The sequence below is a fragment of the Tachypleus tridentatus genome, chromosome 8 (assembly GCF_004210375.1).
Source record: "Tachypleus tridentatus isolate NWPU-2018 chromosome 8, ASM421037v1, whole genome shotgun sequence".
Taxonomy (NCBI): domain Eukaryota; kingdom Metazoa; phylum Arthropoda; class Merostomata; order Xiphosura; family Limulidae; genus Tachypleus; species Tachypleus tridentatus.
Genome location: NC_134832.1, coordinates 93,226,378 through 93,242,987, shown reverse-complemented (window position 1 = coordinate 93,242,987; position 16,610 = coordinate 93,226,378). Strand labels below are relative to the sequence as shown.

Below are 16,610 nucleotides of genomic sequence, written 5' to 3'. Positions count from 1 at the left end.
TAGCAAACGTATGTTGGCTTCAGTGCAGAACCTTCCACAGTGTCCTTTCATATAATTAATTGCATGACAGCCGGGACTTTGAATCCATGTATCAATCACTGATACAGGTCACTAATTACATTTCTGTGCCGTTAGGCGTGCGACTTGTAATCCGAGGGTCGCAGGTTCGCATCCCAGTCGCGCTAAACATGCTCGCCCTTTCAGCCGTAGGGGCGTTATAATGTGACGGTCAATCCCACTATTCGTTGGTACAAGAGTAGCCCAAGAGTTGGCGGTGGGTGGTGATGACTAGCTGCCTCCCCTCTAGTCTTACACTGCAAAATTAGGGACGGCTCAGGTTTTCCTCCTGGTTGGGGTTGTGCTGTAGGCTAACAATCTGCTCACTTAAAAAAACAGCCTGTTAATGTATCCTTCATGAAATCGAATGGTAATAATACTAATACTAATTACATTTCTACTTTATTATACTATTGCAAAATTACGTTGACGACAGTGTTATTTTATTCTATCGTACTATATGGTGGCAAGGATTGGGAAACTGATGGATGTAATTGTTCTCAAAATTGTCCTTCTTACCACCATGTAATTTAAATTGCTATTAATGATCTTAATACGATACTCTCATTGAGCTGTGATACTTTGGTTGTTTCAAGGTAGCAAACCATTTTGGAAAAGCAGTGTCTACTATAGTGGCGAATTTCTAACTATCCATACTTTGGACAAATATTTCATGAAGTGAACAACATCCAGTAATATCTTCCTCTATTGTTTATGATATTCAGTTTGAATCAGCTTATAACTCATGTGCACGAACATATACTCTGTATATCTTACATCTACGATAAGACTACTCATATTCCAGAGTTACTGGTGTCAAAATCTAACAGGAATTCAAAGTGTATATTTTTTTATAAGTCATCGGATGTGCTTTAGCTAAAGTACGTTTAAATGTGAAAACAAATTGTATTAATGTTGGACAAATTTGCTAAGAAGTTCAATTTAATAAGAAGTGAAGGTTTGGTCAATGTCAGTCAATAGGTTTGCCACTTAAAAGCAGACACGTGCACAAACTTCATTCAAAGAATCGTACAGATTATTGCATTTCAAGTAGCATGACCTTCATCAGCCAATCATCGCTCATTTCTGTGGATGGTCTAGACTATAGTTTGTTTTAATATGCTTTTTTTTTTGTAATAGAAACGGGTAAATGACACCATTACATCTGGTTTTAAATTACATAAGCAAATATCTATGCTAAAATAGGCAGTTTCGTAAGTGCTCGAGTTATTTCAGGATAAAAAATGCGTATGTGTAAAGTGTGTGTGCTACCTATACTCTGTCAACAGTGAGGAATGAAACTCTGGAATTGAGCGTTGTGACCCCCTGGAGGATGTATGTGAACACAATGTAGTCGATAGAAAAGCATTATCAGCAACGAATTTATGTCTTTCAACGGTGGTATTTAAAAATGTCTAATTATAATAACAAATGACAATAATACTCATCCTTGGACGTTGAAAAAGTATTGGGATTTCATATGGAACAAAACTGAAAGATGCTGATTTCCGACATAACAAGGGAAGTGAGATACTTCCATAATTTATAATTCAGCTATTGTACGAAGAAACGGTTAGATAGACAATTAATGTTCACACAACAATATTTAGTTCTAAAACGGTTCTAAAAATATGCAACGTTCTATTACAGATTTGAAATATTAATTCACCTTTTGTAGATAAGGCATAGCGGTAAGACAAAACTAAAAGGTGTAGGTCTCCTTCTACTTAGCTAGAACAATAAATCTTATACACTACTTATCTTTAACATACAACCGTTTTTGTCACAGTGTTTAAAACATAAAATAGTAGCCAGAGGTTTTTTACGTGCTATCGATGCAAAGTGGAAATTTTATTCCATTACGAAACGTTACATTCTTTAGATGTTTGGAGGATGATAAACGTCTTATAAAACGGTGCACTAGTGGGCTTACAACGATAGAAACCGGGTTTCGATACCCGTGTGTAGCTTTGTGCTTAATAAAAACATGCAAACAATTTGAATTATATATTTTTTATAAATGTATGTGATTCACCTCTGTAGAGGAATTGATTTCACAATCGTTTACAATGTCCAACCTAAAGTTAACAATGTGAAGTGGAACAAATAATTAGTGTGAACTAGAAATCCCTTGAACATTTGGAGTAATGTTTCCCAGTTTGACTCTGAAAAAGAAAGATCCACCTTTCGAAAGTTCTCGGGTTTTAGGGCTTTTGTTATTTTGGAAGAATGTAAATTCTTAGCCTGATATGTGATTATTAGCTGGATCAAGTAATATTCCCACTTTCATCTCTTTCTTGTTTGGTTCCTTTTTCCAGTTCAATAGCCAACCATACATAATTTTTACTATTTAGCTATAATTTATTTTTAATAATTGTTTGCTTACATTTATTATAAGATGGCGCACGTGGGTTACTAGGTTATAAAGTGTTTTCTAAAGCTTTATAAATTCTGCATACAGTATTAATAAAATAGGTAGTCAAAGGTCGTGAAGATTGGTTTGCTCCATCAAATTATGATAAAATTATAGTTACTGCTAGAATTAGTTAGGTGCTAGGGTTGATGAAGAAAGATGATGGTGAACGAAAATAAGCAAATCTCGGTTTTGGCTATTAACCGATTTTCGACTTTGGGACACTCTGGATAGCTAAAACGCGGCATATACACCGGAGATAGATTGGCCATGCCAAGTAGCTCTTTATATCTAGCTTCTTATGACCGGTAGAGAAGAAAATCCAGATTAATTTTGTATTGTTTTAATACGGGCGTCCGTGCAATCCCTACATAGAGAATTCTACCGCAAACTCAGACCAGCTGCTACCTCTCTACAGAAAATATTTTAAAAATCCATGTATGTAAACTTTTTACATTACATTTCTTTCTCCTCTTGTTCAAATATATTTTTAGAATGTAAAATATTTGTTTGCAGTTAAGCAATACTCGTCACGGGTATTGATACTCGGTTTTTAGAGTTATAAGCCTTCACACTTACCACTATTTCACTGGGAGGTAGAACGAAAGGATATATTGTTTTACATTTTATTAAGTTATTTTTCGAACAGAGTAAGTTATAACAATTAGAAGTTAACAGATGAGTATCAGACTTAATACACTCTTCACAGAGACATATAACCTGATAAGTCATCTACATCAACTTCATCTACTAAATGAAAAATGGTATATTAAACTATCTAACATCTGAACATATGTTTATACATGTTACTTTGTTCATAATATTGTTTTCTAATTACGAGTTTTGGATCTGGATTTAACTGGATTCCGAACATGCAGAAAATGCTCGAGTTTCTGAAACTTTGTTTTTAACAATTACTCTTTGCCATATGAATACAATTCTTTATGATCTTCAGGTCAACCAGTCTTGTCAGTGTATATTCACTTAACTCCGAGATGAAGAATGTTTTGACATTTTATCACTTTGAATAATAACGAACCTCCTGAAGCGTAGTTTGTGAGAACTTTGTTGTCCCCGAGCTCTATACGTTTTTACATCGTAACTCTAAGGCACTACTCAGGACTAGTTAAAGACAATCTGACTTCACAACCATCGTGTTTGGTGAATCATAGGATAACTGTACGTCGGTATTTTGTTCAGATTGAAAGCATCTATGTTTAAACCTGTCATGTTGCCCTTAGACGTGAGTTCTGCGGAGGAGAGACACAAATCTATCCCAGACTTAATCGTTTGTTTTTTCGAACCAAGGGTCTTTAGCAAATTGCTGCCCATCGGCGGCTGGTACGGCTTCCCGTCTTGGACTAACACGGGTACAGCTATCCTGCGCGGTGACGGAAGTGGATTTATATCTAAGCTCTTATCTTGCCTCGCTCTTTTTGTTTTATAGCGATGGTTTTGAAACCAAATCTTTACCTGCGTTGGGGTTAAACGAATGATGTTTGCAAGGTGCTCTCTCTCCGGTGCTGATAGGTATCGCTGTTGACGAAATCGCCTTTCCAACTCGTACGTTTGTGCTTTGGAGAACAGGATCCGACGTTTACGTTTCTTTAAATGTTGTTCTCCTGAAAGATTGGGATTCAGAATTTCTACTTCTCCGGTATTGTTATCAGTAGAAGATTCTGTAATTACTGGAAGTTCCGAATGCGTACACTGGCCACTTTCGGACTGAATATCGACACTGTTGCACCTGGATAAATCTGAAGCAGCTCCCCCGAACTCAATTTCTGATTCCTCAGCCACTGCTCGAGATGTGCAGTCTTCACTAGTTGTTGGAGAAACAGTTAATCTGGTTGATACATTGCTACAGACAGTTGTAAAACATCGGCTGAATCTATCAAGCGTTGATGCTAATTCTTTACTTGCCACGATGTGGGGAGTCAGAGGTAATGAGGTCTGGTGTGTCCTGGTGGAGGGATTTATATGAGATACTACAGAGTCTGGACTATTGAGACTTGCTAAGGCTGTTGGAGAGCTGATAGAATCTAATTCCAGATGATCTATCCCTGTAATTGTGAAAACAATAGAGCCAGTAACAATGAAAAACTACAAAAATGAAAACAAGATATAATTAACTTGAATCATTTGCTGACGTGGAATTTATTATATTAATTTTCTAGAGTTTTAAGAGGTTTAAAAAAACAATTTAAACATTACTGACGCTATATATTATTTGGGATGACGTAACAGTTGATTATCTTTGTTAAATATTACCTCACCAGGCAACAAAGGTAATCTTTATAAATATTATTATATTTTAACCTTATAATCATATTTTCGATTTCAGACCTGATATAAATTATGCACAACATAGAAATAGAGACTCGTAATATTTAATAAGGTAAGTTTTAATTACAATGTTTTTCATATTGTATAAAAGTAAGTACTTATGCCCTTTTTTCGACTAAATTCAATTACGGTCTCAAAGAGCTACCAGAACACTGGACTGCAAAGTTATATTTACAAGTAAAATTTAAACTTACAAAACCAAATATTTGCCTATTTATAGTTTTAAGCAATCGCTAACTTACAATGTATCAAAGTAACTGATTTTATTATAATTGGCCAAAATGATATAAAGCTATAAAGAAGTAAGAAGCACAGTTGAATTTTTGCATAAAAAAAAAAGTTCAATAGATAAGTGCATGCCCGGCATGGCCTGGTGGGTTAAGGCGTGCGACTCTTAATCCGAGGAGCACGGGTTCGCATTCCCGCCGCGCCAAACATGCTCGCCCTTTTAGCCGTGGGGCGTTATAATGTTACGGTCAATTCCACTATTCGTTGGTAAAAGAGTAGCCCAAGAGTTATCGGTGAGTGGTGATGACTAGCTGTATTCCCTTTAGTCTTACACTGCTAAATTAGGGACGACTAGCGCAGATAGCCCTCGAGTAACTTCGCGCGAAATTCAAAAACAAACAAACATTAAACAATAAAGTTTGTGAAGTTACATGATGATCCTGCTGATAGAAGGGAAGCTAAACTGCAAAGTAACTGTTAACACTAAAAACTATAATGTTCTAAAAATAAAACAAGAAGATTTTATGGTTTGCCTAAAATTCATAAAGGACGATGTCCACTGTTTGCTATGGTTTCTAAAACTGAATTTTATAACAGTGATTCAGCTAGGTTGTTGGTTAAAGTTTTTAAAACGTTATGACCAAAAATACACGTTGAAAGACAACTTTGGATTATACAGTGAAATAAAATAAATGAAGTTATCTAACAAGGCTTGTTGCTTCAGACTTGGTGTTTAATTTTTGTTTACAAATATACCATTAGAAGAAGACTATACATATAATTATCTTTTTGATTTTTAGAAACAGCTGTGACAATTTCATCATTCCCAAATACGTAATTATGAAGTGACGAGTTTTGCTGCAAAAGAATTTCACCTTTTCTTTTAACGGTAATTTTCATGATCAGATTAAAGGTATCACTACGAATACTACGTTGGCGCACTGTTAAGCCGAACGTTTTTGTACTAGCACGAAAAACACTACTTGGCAGATTGCCAGCAATCTTCGAAACCGATCTAATATCGTACGTATCTGGATAACATGTTAACAAATTAAATGTGTACTTCAATAACAAACATAACAATATAAAATACACTGTTGAACTTCAACAAACTCATAGTTTTCATTTATGAAATATTGATTTTTAATAATATCGGCCATTTTTAGTTTGGTTTCAATTTCGCGCAAATCTATATACGCTAGACGTCCCTAATTGAGTAAAGACTAGAGAAAAGGCAGCTAGTCATCACCACCCACCGCCAACTTTTACCAACGAATAGTGTGATTGACTGTGACATTATAACGCCCTCACGATTGAAAGGGCGAGCACGTTTGATGTAACGGGGATTCGAACCCGCAACCTTCGGTTTACGAGTCGAATGCCTGATCTACCTGGCCATGCAAGGTCTCGGCTACTTTTAATGTTAAATATACCATAGAAAATTATTTAAGAGCATGTTTTAATTGCAAAAGTATATTTTGTCGTTTGTTTTGAATTTCGCGCAAAGCTACGTGAGAACTATCTGCGCTAGTCGTCCTTAATATAGCAGTGTAAGACGAGAGGGAAGGCAGCTAGTCATCACTACCCACCGCCAACTTTTACCAACGAATAGTGGGATTGACCGTCACATTATAACGCCCCCACGGCTGAAAGCGCGAGTATGTTTGGTGCGACGGAGATTCGAACCCGCGACCACTAGATTACGAGTTGAACACCTTAACTCACTTGGCCATGCCAGATCTCGCCCATTTTTAATATTACGTATACCATAGAAAATTATTTACAGGCATGTTTTAATTTCAGAAAGTTTTTGTACGAAATATTTTAAAACAAAACATGGTTAAATTGTCGTTTTATCGTGCACATAAAATATCTAGCAGTTATGAAACTTTGCATAAAAAATCCAATTGCATGAAATAATTTTTTATCCAAAAATGGTTTTCGCCATCCACGTTATTAATAGAATACTATTTCAAGTTTTAATAAGCCATATATACACGAACTTCCGAAATATCCTACTGTTATTATCATGCCATACATTAATAGATAAAATTTGATTGGCCTGGCATGGCCAGCTGGTTTAGGCACTCGAATGGTAATCTACGGATCGCGGGTTCGAATCCACGTCACACCAAACATGTTTGACCGTTCAGCTGTGGGGGCGTTATAACGTAACAGTCAATCCCACTATTCGTTGGTAAAAGAGTAGCCCAAGAGTTGGCGGTGGGTGGTGATGATTAGCTGCCTTCCCCCTAGTCTTACACTCTAAAAGTAGGGATGGCTAGAGCAGATAGGCCTGGCATGGCCAAGTGTGTTTAGGCGTTCGATTCGTAATCCGAGGGTCACGGGTTCGAATCCCGGTCGCACCAAACATGCTCGCGTCTTTCAGCCGTGGAAGCGTTATAATGTACGGTCAATCCCACTATTCGTTAGTAAAAGAGTAGCTTAAGAGTTGGCGATGAGAGGTGAAGATTGAAGATTATCTGTCTCCCCTCTAGTCTTACACTGCTAAACTAGGGACGGCTAGCGCAGATAGCCCTCGAGTATCTTTGCGCAAAATTCAAAACAAACAAATATTTGATGTTTTTTACACCTATATCTTGCTTACGAGTTTTATTTTTAATTTAAGAAAAATATTTACGTGCCTCTGCTTTCATTAAGATTGTATTGGTTCCACTAAAATATAGTTTTGTTAATTCATGTGATAGACAATAAAGATTGATCCACGACGAGATCAAGTTGTCCTTAAACATGGGTTAGGTAGGAGAATGATACGTCGTTAATAACATTTACGTTATTCAAAGATCTCAGCAAGGGACAACAGGACTCCGTACAAAAGACAGCTTGGTAATACACAAATTTAGGTCGAAAATTAACCAAGTAGGCTCAACATATAAGTTAATTCTAGTATTACATCAAGTAAATTGGCAACAAACTGCAAACTTCACGTTTGAGGATTTTTCATAATATCTAGTTCAATAACTGGAAAAAGAAATGTTTTCTGTACTTTTAATTTCTTAAATTTTTATAATAGCCAGTAAAATAAGAATTAATTGTAAACTATCCACATCTGAAGGTCTGGTTTGATTTTTGAAACAATTTTGACAATCTCATCATTCACAAGTAAGTCTGTTTTTAAGTTGAACTTCTTTACAAAAGAATCTCATTTTCTTCTCAAGTGAGTCAACACGATAAGTACACAGACTTATAGCATTAAAGTACAAAGTTCGATTCCGCGTCGCAGACAGACTTGTGTAGCTTTACACAACAAAACAGCAGTAAATAAGATGTTGCTATACAATGCAGTGTATAGAAAGAAGAAACGTTGCATACATGGTGTAAAACGTGTGAAAAATGTTTTAAAGATTTAAAATTGCAAATAAAGAGGGTTTGGAGACTATATCATATGTTAGAGATTGTTTAAGAGATACTAATACAACAGAAGCGAAGTACATTGAAAATAATGATGAATTTACAATACATGGAAGTTAATGACATTTGTGATTAAACACATGATATAGTCTCAAAGAAATTTAATAATTTCCGCAAGTAGAAAAGTGAAGTACAGTGTAACACTATGCTTAAAAAAACCCCAAAAAACTACAGTTTCTTGTGCCATAAATAAAAACATTACATGACACTGTACTAATAGTTTTAGAAATTTCTATAAAATCCAGTTCGGCAAATGAAGCCTTAAACACTTCTATGACACGAAGTACCGTAATTTAAAACGTGATGTATAGAGAACATTGAGCCTGAGTCTTGTTGATAAGACGTGAGGCATACAAAGTTCTTCCTACATTGTACTACAGATCTGAGAAATGTCTACGAGTGAATAAATAACAGTTGCACTACAAGTTGGTTAAGTTCCTCAAGACCAGATACACGAAGTAAGGAAGTGTCATACAAAATAAGAAGATGAAAAAATATCTATATGATCTGGTATTGTAAGTAAAGAGTTATAATTTTACAAGGCCTATTAAAAGGAAGTAAATATTAACCTACCCTGCACCATTGGTTTATAAACTTCTTAAAGGGCCTAAACAACATGTAAAGAAACGATATATACTTTAAACAAATCAGAGAAGTGCTTTAAAAATTATATTTGATGTAAGCAACAAGGTACTTCACAGGGTGCAGTATATTTAAGAAATATGGATTTGTAAAACGTTTCAGGAATAGACAAATATGATGCTTGCTATATTTGTAATGTAAGAAGTTTCTGTAAAATAAATTACAGCAATCAACTAGCTGATCTGTAACACGGAAAAAAGAAATGTAGAGTAAATCAACAAAATCTAGTGAAACAAGATAACAAGTATCAGACGTTTTACAATTAGTTTTTTTTTCAAATTTCTAGATCCAATACAACAAAAAATGACGAAAAGGAACCTCATGTTCGAGATATGTGTACAGTATGATGCACAACAAAAACATGAGAAGTGCCTAAAATATCTTTCAAGTACAGTGAATACAACATTGATTTACATCCTAATATCCGGCTTATAATAATGTTGCTTCAATGATCTCATATACTGCTGTATAACGTATTTGATCAGAGTTTTACGACAGTCATACACACATAAAGCGGATTAATCGTGGTTTAGCTTTGTGACTGGTATGATCTATTGTTCTGAAGAATCGCCACAAATGCGACACACGTGACACCAAATACGTCACACTTAGCACATAAATATTTGGTTCACAGTACATTTCCAATCGTTCAATCCCTTAACGAACAGATATGTGGATATTAAGTTACAGAAAATACTTCACGAAGAGATATCTTCATACAGGGTGCTTAAGACAGCGCATCACACCACACCATATGGAAAAATCCTGTTGACGAAGAATCAGAGGTCAAAAGCTTCCAGCCTCACCTCAAAATGATTAGGATTCTCATTTGAAGGATGACCGATGAATACTGGATTACAGCAATTTCATACGAACACGTATATTTAAGTCTTTCTACGTAGCTTTGATGAGCTTCTCTACTTAAAGTTTGCTTAAACGTGGTCTTGGAAGCCAACGTTAAGATGCTGCTTAAAGCCTGAGAAAAATTTGTGAAGATATGTTTCTAGAATTAACTGTACCGTCTTTTGCAAGAATCTTGTTACAATGAAAATGAAGGTTTTGAGTGAAGGGTGTAATTACGACTAACTATTAGAGCACGATTGTCAATTGTGGCTAAAGTTAACAATGTGCCACTATTTGATATTCTCAGTATATTGTGTATATTATGTCTGGTACTGGGGTTTAGGTACAATGTCCGATAAACACTTGTATTTAAATGCTATCAAAACTTAACAGTGTAGTACATCCCTTTTTAAGAATCCATGTGGGTGGAATCAGTAAGTATTGAATAATTTGTATTTTGCTTAAGGATAATGAAAGATAATCATGGGTAAACAATCATATATCGAACACTAATATTCGGATCCCAGGGTTATGTGATTTCGTATTTTTGTCTTTAAATGACTTGTGAATCTGTGTTTTTCCTAACATCATGAAAGTATTGAATACTAATAGTACACAGTTGTAATTTACAACACTTCATCTACCTTGTTTTCTGATTTTGTTACCAGAACTATCTCTTAGTCAGATATTTTCATTTTTCATCTAAAGAAATTAGAGAGCTGACAAGCTCTCCAAAAGCGATTAAAAAATTAAGATCTGAGAACCTACTGGTCAAAACATTATTATCACAAGGCAGCAAACTTCTTTCATGTCAATATCTATTGAGAATATACCTGTAGAGGTCACTCTCAATGCCACTTTAAATTTCTTGTGAAGAGATATCTTAGATAGATTTCTTCTTAGCATCTTCAAGCTGAAGATTGTTGCTGGTTTCTCCAGTCAAGGAGTTTTTGCAATCAGCCAAATCTCCACTTATGAGAATGAAAATTTACAGTTTACTTGAGTTCTGATTGCTACATTTACATAATTACACCCACTTATTTCTGTTTTAGACAGGTTATCTAAGTTGCAATGTTAATGCGAACAGCTTAAACATTTAAAAACATGTCGTATGGTTCTTTGGCAAAGATCATGATAGTTATGAATGTTAGTTAGACCTTGATTGTATTAACTGCTTTTATTCTCACCTCACACACTTTCATTTCTTCTGTAAATGGATGTGGGAGAAAGAAGTATAACAGAAAAAGACTCGAAAAAGAAGTTATTACCTCTTTGAACACTGGTTTGTGCTGCTGCACTTTGTTCCATTATCAAGGTGTAAGTGCAGACAGGTTTCACTATTCCGCCAATAGAGACTTCCACTAGCCGCATTATTGGACTTTTCTAGATGGACAAGAACATAGACAAGTTCACTTTTGTTACCGTCTATATAAATTGTATTCCATCATTGATAGCAGTGAGGCCTGGCATGGCCAAGCGCGTAAGGCGTGCGACTCGTAATCCGAGGGTCGCGGGTTCGCGCCCGCGTCGCGCTAAACATGCTCGCCCTCCCAGCCGTGGGGGCGTATAATGTTGCGGTCAATCCCACTATTCGTTGGTAAAAGAGTAGCCCAAGAGTTGGCGGTGGGTAGTGATGACTAGCTGCCTTCCCTCTAGTCTTACACTGCAAAATTAGGGACGGCTAGCACAGATAGCCCTCGAGTAGCTTTGTGCGAAATTCCAAAACAAACAAATTGATAGCAGTGAGTGATCAAATCCACTGTCACTGGCCCAAGTTGCAGGACTATTATTATATCCTTCCTAGTTCACTAAAATAACGCTTACCTGGTGACAACTGTAATCCAGAACACAATCCATGGAAATCGACATACCTGTTATAATATATATATAAAGGTAGTCAGAAATCAAAAGATGAAAGCTCCCTTCCTAATCTCCGACAAGTTCTAGGTGAAAATAATCACACTGATACAATGTAACTGTCGAGAATTTTGCTCTAATATAGATGACATTTAGGTCTTTAGGCCTTGATAGATTCTTACCATTCTGTGTATACATATTCTCAAAATAGACATTTACGAAATCTGCTAGTACTGTCTGGCAGTTTTCATTGTACAGAAAATACAGGTTGTGTGATTGAAGGATTCAGGAAGGTGTGTCATTAAATGTATCATCAGGGACTACAGCCATTCATGTCTAAAATAATAACTCTTTTTTTCTTCAATTTTCTCCTTTGATTTTCTTGCAGTGTAGGCAACGGCAATAATTTCGGGACAGTAATAATATCCCCATAATTCTAAGGGGTACTGACCACAAACAATGCCATTTGACTTGCGTTCGATAGTAGAAACTTGAAAAATAGTAATTGGCCATCCTTAAACACTCATTTGAAGCTTACTCCTCCTGTTGTTAACTTACTCTTGTTTAATGACTACATGAAGAGAGTAACTGATGTTTTGTCAAGACAGTTGTCCTCACAATATCTAAATCCTCAACACGTTTTTCATGATATCCTTGACCATGGTGAAAACTCACTGTCAGTGGTGATATAAAACTCAAAAAATAGTGCGAGATATCTTCCACAAGTGTCTCACTTTTACCAGTAATATAGCAGTTCAATAGAATTTCACCCATATTAAGCAGAATAAAGTCAGAAAAAAATCTGGGATTAAATTCATTTCCATTATATATTCAACCACCAGTTCCAAGGACGTAGAAGACAAGTTTACAAAGGTGGAGAGAAAGTATATCTCCAATTCTTTTTGATCTTGCAATCCATTGCTCATGAGGTTACTAATTTATAGCGTATTGTTAACATAATTCTAACATATCCAGTTTCTTCTTCAAGGTAATGGCTTAAAGAACATCATCTTTCTTTTGATCGATTGTGTATACGACTAATCAAAACCGAAAATTTAGTATGGTGAAACTTAAAACTACTCTTGTTTGGTCTGGCTATACACCAGTTGGATCAGATGACATTTTTATCTTTCTCCTTCTATTGATCTTCTCCTGGTTATTTTAGCTTGTTTTGACAGAAGAATAGTTTTAAGGGTTCATGGTATAAAACCACTGTCTTCCTCCTTTTTCTAAGTTTGGGAAGGCTCCTAGGGCTCCTTCTAATTATATGTCTATTACTGTGACTTTCTTGCTCTGAAATGTTTTAGAGAGAAGGTCAAAATCTGTCTTCATTCAAGTACCTACTATCCAACACTTAGTGTGTCAATAGTAAACCTTTCTCAAATAAGAATAATTTATTTATTAAAAACTTATATCACCATTTGAGGGATCTGAATTTCACAGGACCTCCATTAATATGGGCTGTCTGGTCAATTACCCATTTTATACGTACTTTTTAGTTGAGAGATTATTCCAATTCATGTGGGCTCAACATTATTTCGATTCTTCCCACGGAAATGTAGATTATATATAGGCTGTCTTTGATTATTACACTTTTATTAAAATCGATGCATCACTGACAAGTCTTCTTCTACATTTACAAATAACTTCTACGTCGATAACTTTCAGGTTTGCCATTAGTCTTCATATATAAGATAAATTTAACAGTAATTCTAAACAGACGCTATTAACTTAAGTGACCCACTGGCAATAATTTGGAGTTTCCATTAATTAAAGTCATTTGCATGCATTTTGCCACCAATGGGGTTTGTCCCCTCATCCTGAGTTTTATCTGAAAGGTGCACAAATTTTTCCGATGGCTGAAACAGTTTTAGGAGCTTTTCCTTGATCACAAGCTAACTTTTATTCCAAATATTAGGCAATTTAAAGACTAGTGTAAAAGGACGCTGAACATTCTCCAAATCCTCTCTTCCACTTCTTAGAGAGGAGATATATGCTCAAGAAATATCATGCCTTCATTTGATATCAACTGTAATATGGATCTTCAGTTAATAGTTTTATCATCCATCTCTGTTGAGATTGTATGGATTTTTGGTGATTTTTGTGACCATAGAAATAAGCTTTCTGATACCTCGAAAAAATCGGCTTGTACTGGTGACGTAACGGCCTTGCCTATCTCATATTTGGGCTTTAAGCCTGTCATCAAGACAGGGCTTCACTTCATTCCAGTTGACAGATGATTTGGAGCGAGCAACAAGCTTTTCCAGATAAATCTTCTTATTTGAAACTAGTTGTCTAATATGTGGGGAAAATTTGAGGGAAAGAGCTTATTTTCATAAAGCTCTGTAATGACCATATTTTCCTTTCTCATAATTTTCCTTTACTTGCATCTGTTCTAATGTGAGATTTTGACCAAGAATAAAACTATACATTATTATATAACACAAAAATAAAAATAAACAAAATCCATATTAACAACAATAATTTATTTCGACAGTACAACACGAGGATAATGATGACATAAGATCTATAATAGCAATACTATTCTGTTTGACAGTGCAAAGATGAAATAGTGATTTAGTAAAGTAAGATGTACAATAATGATACTATATTATACCGGAACATTGACCAGATAACACCTGTGATAAAAATAATACTCTATTTTTGGATAGCATAATACTGGACTATTAATTGAATAAGAATGTATAATAATATTATATATACTGATTTTAAATGTTGGAAGAGAAACTTGAATGATAGCGACAAGATAGGAATGTATTAGTAGATAATATAACAGTTCTCAATGTCGAGAAGTTTTGTGCTTGATTAATATTGATATAAATTAAGTAAGTGTTTAAAGGTAGTAGATTGCAAGAATTATAAAACAGATACAGTTTATTAAAACTCACCTAAGGATGTACATGAGGACAATAGTTGAGAACTTGACAACCACCTAACGCACGGGTTGTACGCACATATTCTATTGTAGCGGAAGCTGGAGGGACAGGAAAAGTTATGTTCTGGAAAAGACGTGTTCATAATGAACGGTCCTGAGTTAACGAGATTGGAGGCCAAAGAACTTCTACTATGAATTGGACTGGAAGCCTGCTTTGCTTCAGGTAAGTCTAAAATGTCTTTTACAGTAAAACTACTTCTAGATTTAAAATTAGCACTAAGAGACATCTTCATAACTACTGATCACCGAGAAGTCTATATGATGAAGCTTATAGAAATGAACTTTCGTTATGAGTTCATATAGTCAAGGCAGAAACAAGGAAGAATTGGTAATATAGAGCACAAGGAACAACTCAAAGTCGCATTATGTAAGTAACTATACTGCAAACAAGTGGAAATGTTCTCTTCACAGCACTCATTCGCCACTCTTGTCTCTCCAGCAATGATAATTGTGATCTTTCTTTTCCACACAACGAATAAATGGGAGGGCCAAACTTGAGTTTGTGGGGGCTGACCGAAGGAGAGGCAAGAAGAACTGCTCTCAATGTCTAGTTCGCATGTTAGGCGTCTCGGTCAATTTATCAGTACTATTTATCTGAAAGGTGATTGGCTGTCACTCGTAGCGTTGTCTACCGTTTCCCAAAGGAAGGGCTGGCTCTAGTGCGTCTGGTGGCTGGTTTCTTTGGTATTGATCAAATACGGTCCGTGTCGACTCCGGATAAGGTGTTTTGTATATCATGATCCGCGGAAAGTTACTGAAACTTGGAAGTCTTGTTAGGAAATTAGCTGATTCCCAACTTCGATTTTGTCAATGTTAAATATTAAGCATCTGAATGAAGGGCTAATGGTATAATAAATAGATAGGAAGTAATGGAAGCATTTAATTTTCCACTTGCATCAACAATAAGATTCTATTATTACACATTTAACAAAAGGGCTTTTCTGGCAATTTTTATTAGTTGAAGTCTTACCGCTAGGGTTTAAAATTTTAAGGTAACATTTATCAGAGAAAGTAACAACTCGAGATCGTAAGCAAATACACTTTAACCTGAAGGACCCCATAGGGTTTTTAAACACGTGTTTTCTAAATTATTACACGTCCATGGCTTTCTTGGTTACGGGTCTTTAATAACATATCCGCCTCATAGAAAAAAAAAGAAAAATACATCGTTATTGTAAATAATCTACTAGTTAGTGCTAGCATTTTCTATGCATGTTACATAGAAAATGAACCATTTCACACATTTTTATCAGTTCTTTTCATTCAGTGTTGTAACAAGCAAAGACCCATAAGAAAGAGTGTGGTGTCCATGTACGACATAAATACACATACACACGTAAAGTATTGGAATTCCTTGTTTCTTTTGAATTTCGCGCACAGCTACACTACACAAAGGCTATCTGTGCCAACCGACTCTAATTTAATAGTGTAAGACTAAATGGAAGGCAGCTAATCATCACCATTTACCGCTAACTCTTGGGCTACTCTTTTAACAACAACCAGTGGGATTGACCATAACTTTATAAGGTCCACCATGGCTGAAAGAGAGAGCATGTTTGGTGTGTCATGGATCCGAACCCGAGACCCTCAGATTATGAATCAAGCGTTTTAACCACCTAGCCATGACGAGCCCAGTATTGGAAATAATTAGAAGTAGTGAATAAAATAGAGGTAAAATGGAAATATTATGCAGAAATAAGACATTTAAAAATTTATGATACAAATAGGTACTTCTAAAACCTATTAAAACCTACAATGACATTTCACTGCTTTAATCCATCTAATTTAAAAAAAGCATAGCGGTAAGACAAAACTAGATGTTACAGTAGTTTACTT

At 35.5% G+C, this 16,610-nt stretch overlaps 1 protein-coding gene across 1 annotated transcript; it reads right to left on the bottom strand.

The window, feature by feature from the left end:
- Window positions 1-390: 390 nt before the first annotated feature.
- Window positions 391-15,336, bottom strand: LOC143222955 (uncharacterized). Its single transcript, XM_076450192.1, has 2 exons — window positions 14,728-15,336; window positions 391-4,533 (listed from the first exon to the last, which is right to left on the bottom strand). The coding sequence occupies exons 1-2, from the start codon at window positions 15,005-15,007 to the stop codon at window positions 3,614-3,616; spliced, it is 1,200 nt and encodes a 399-aa protein (XP_076306307.1). The 5' UTR covers window positions 15,008-15,336; the 3' UTR covers window positions 391-3,613.
- Between the last annotated feature and the right edge of the window lie 1,274 nt (window positions 15,337-16,610).

Excerpts from the sequence above, each read along its gene's own strand:
- LOC143222955 (XM_076450192.1), bottom strand. The coding sequence starts at position 15,007 with ATGAAGATGTCTCTTAGTGCTAATTTTAAATCTAGAAGTAGTTTTACT. Across the intron at positions 4,534-14,727 it reads GTCCTCATGTACATCCTTAG|GGATAGATCATCTGGAATTA; the intron begins GTGAGTTTTAAT and ends TCACAATTACAG.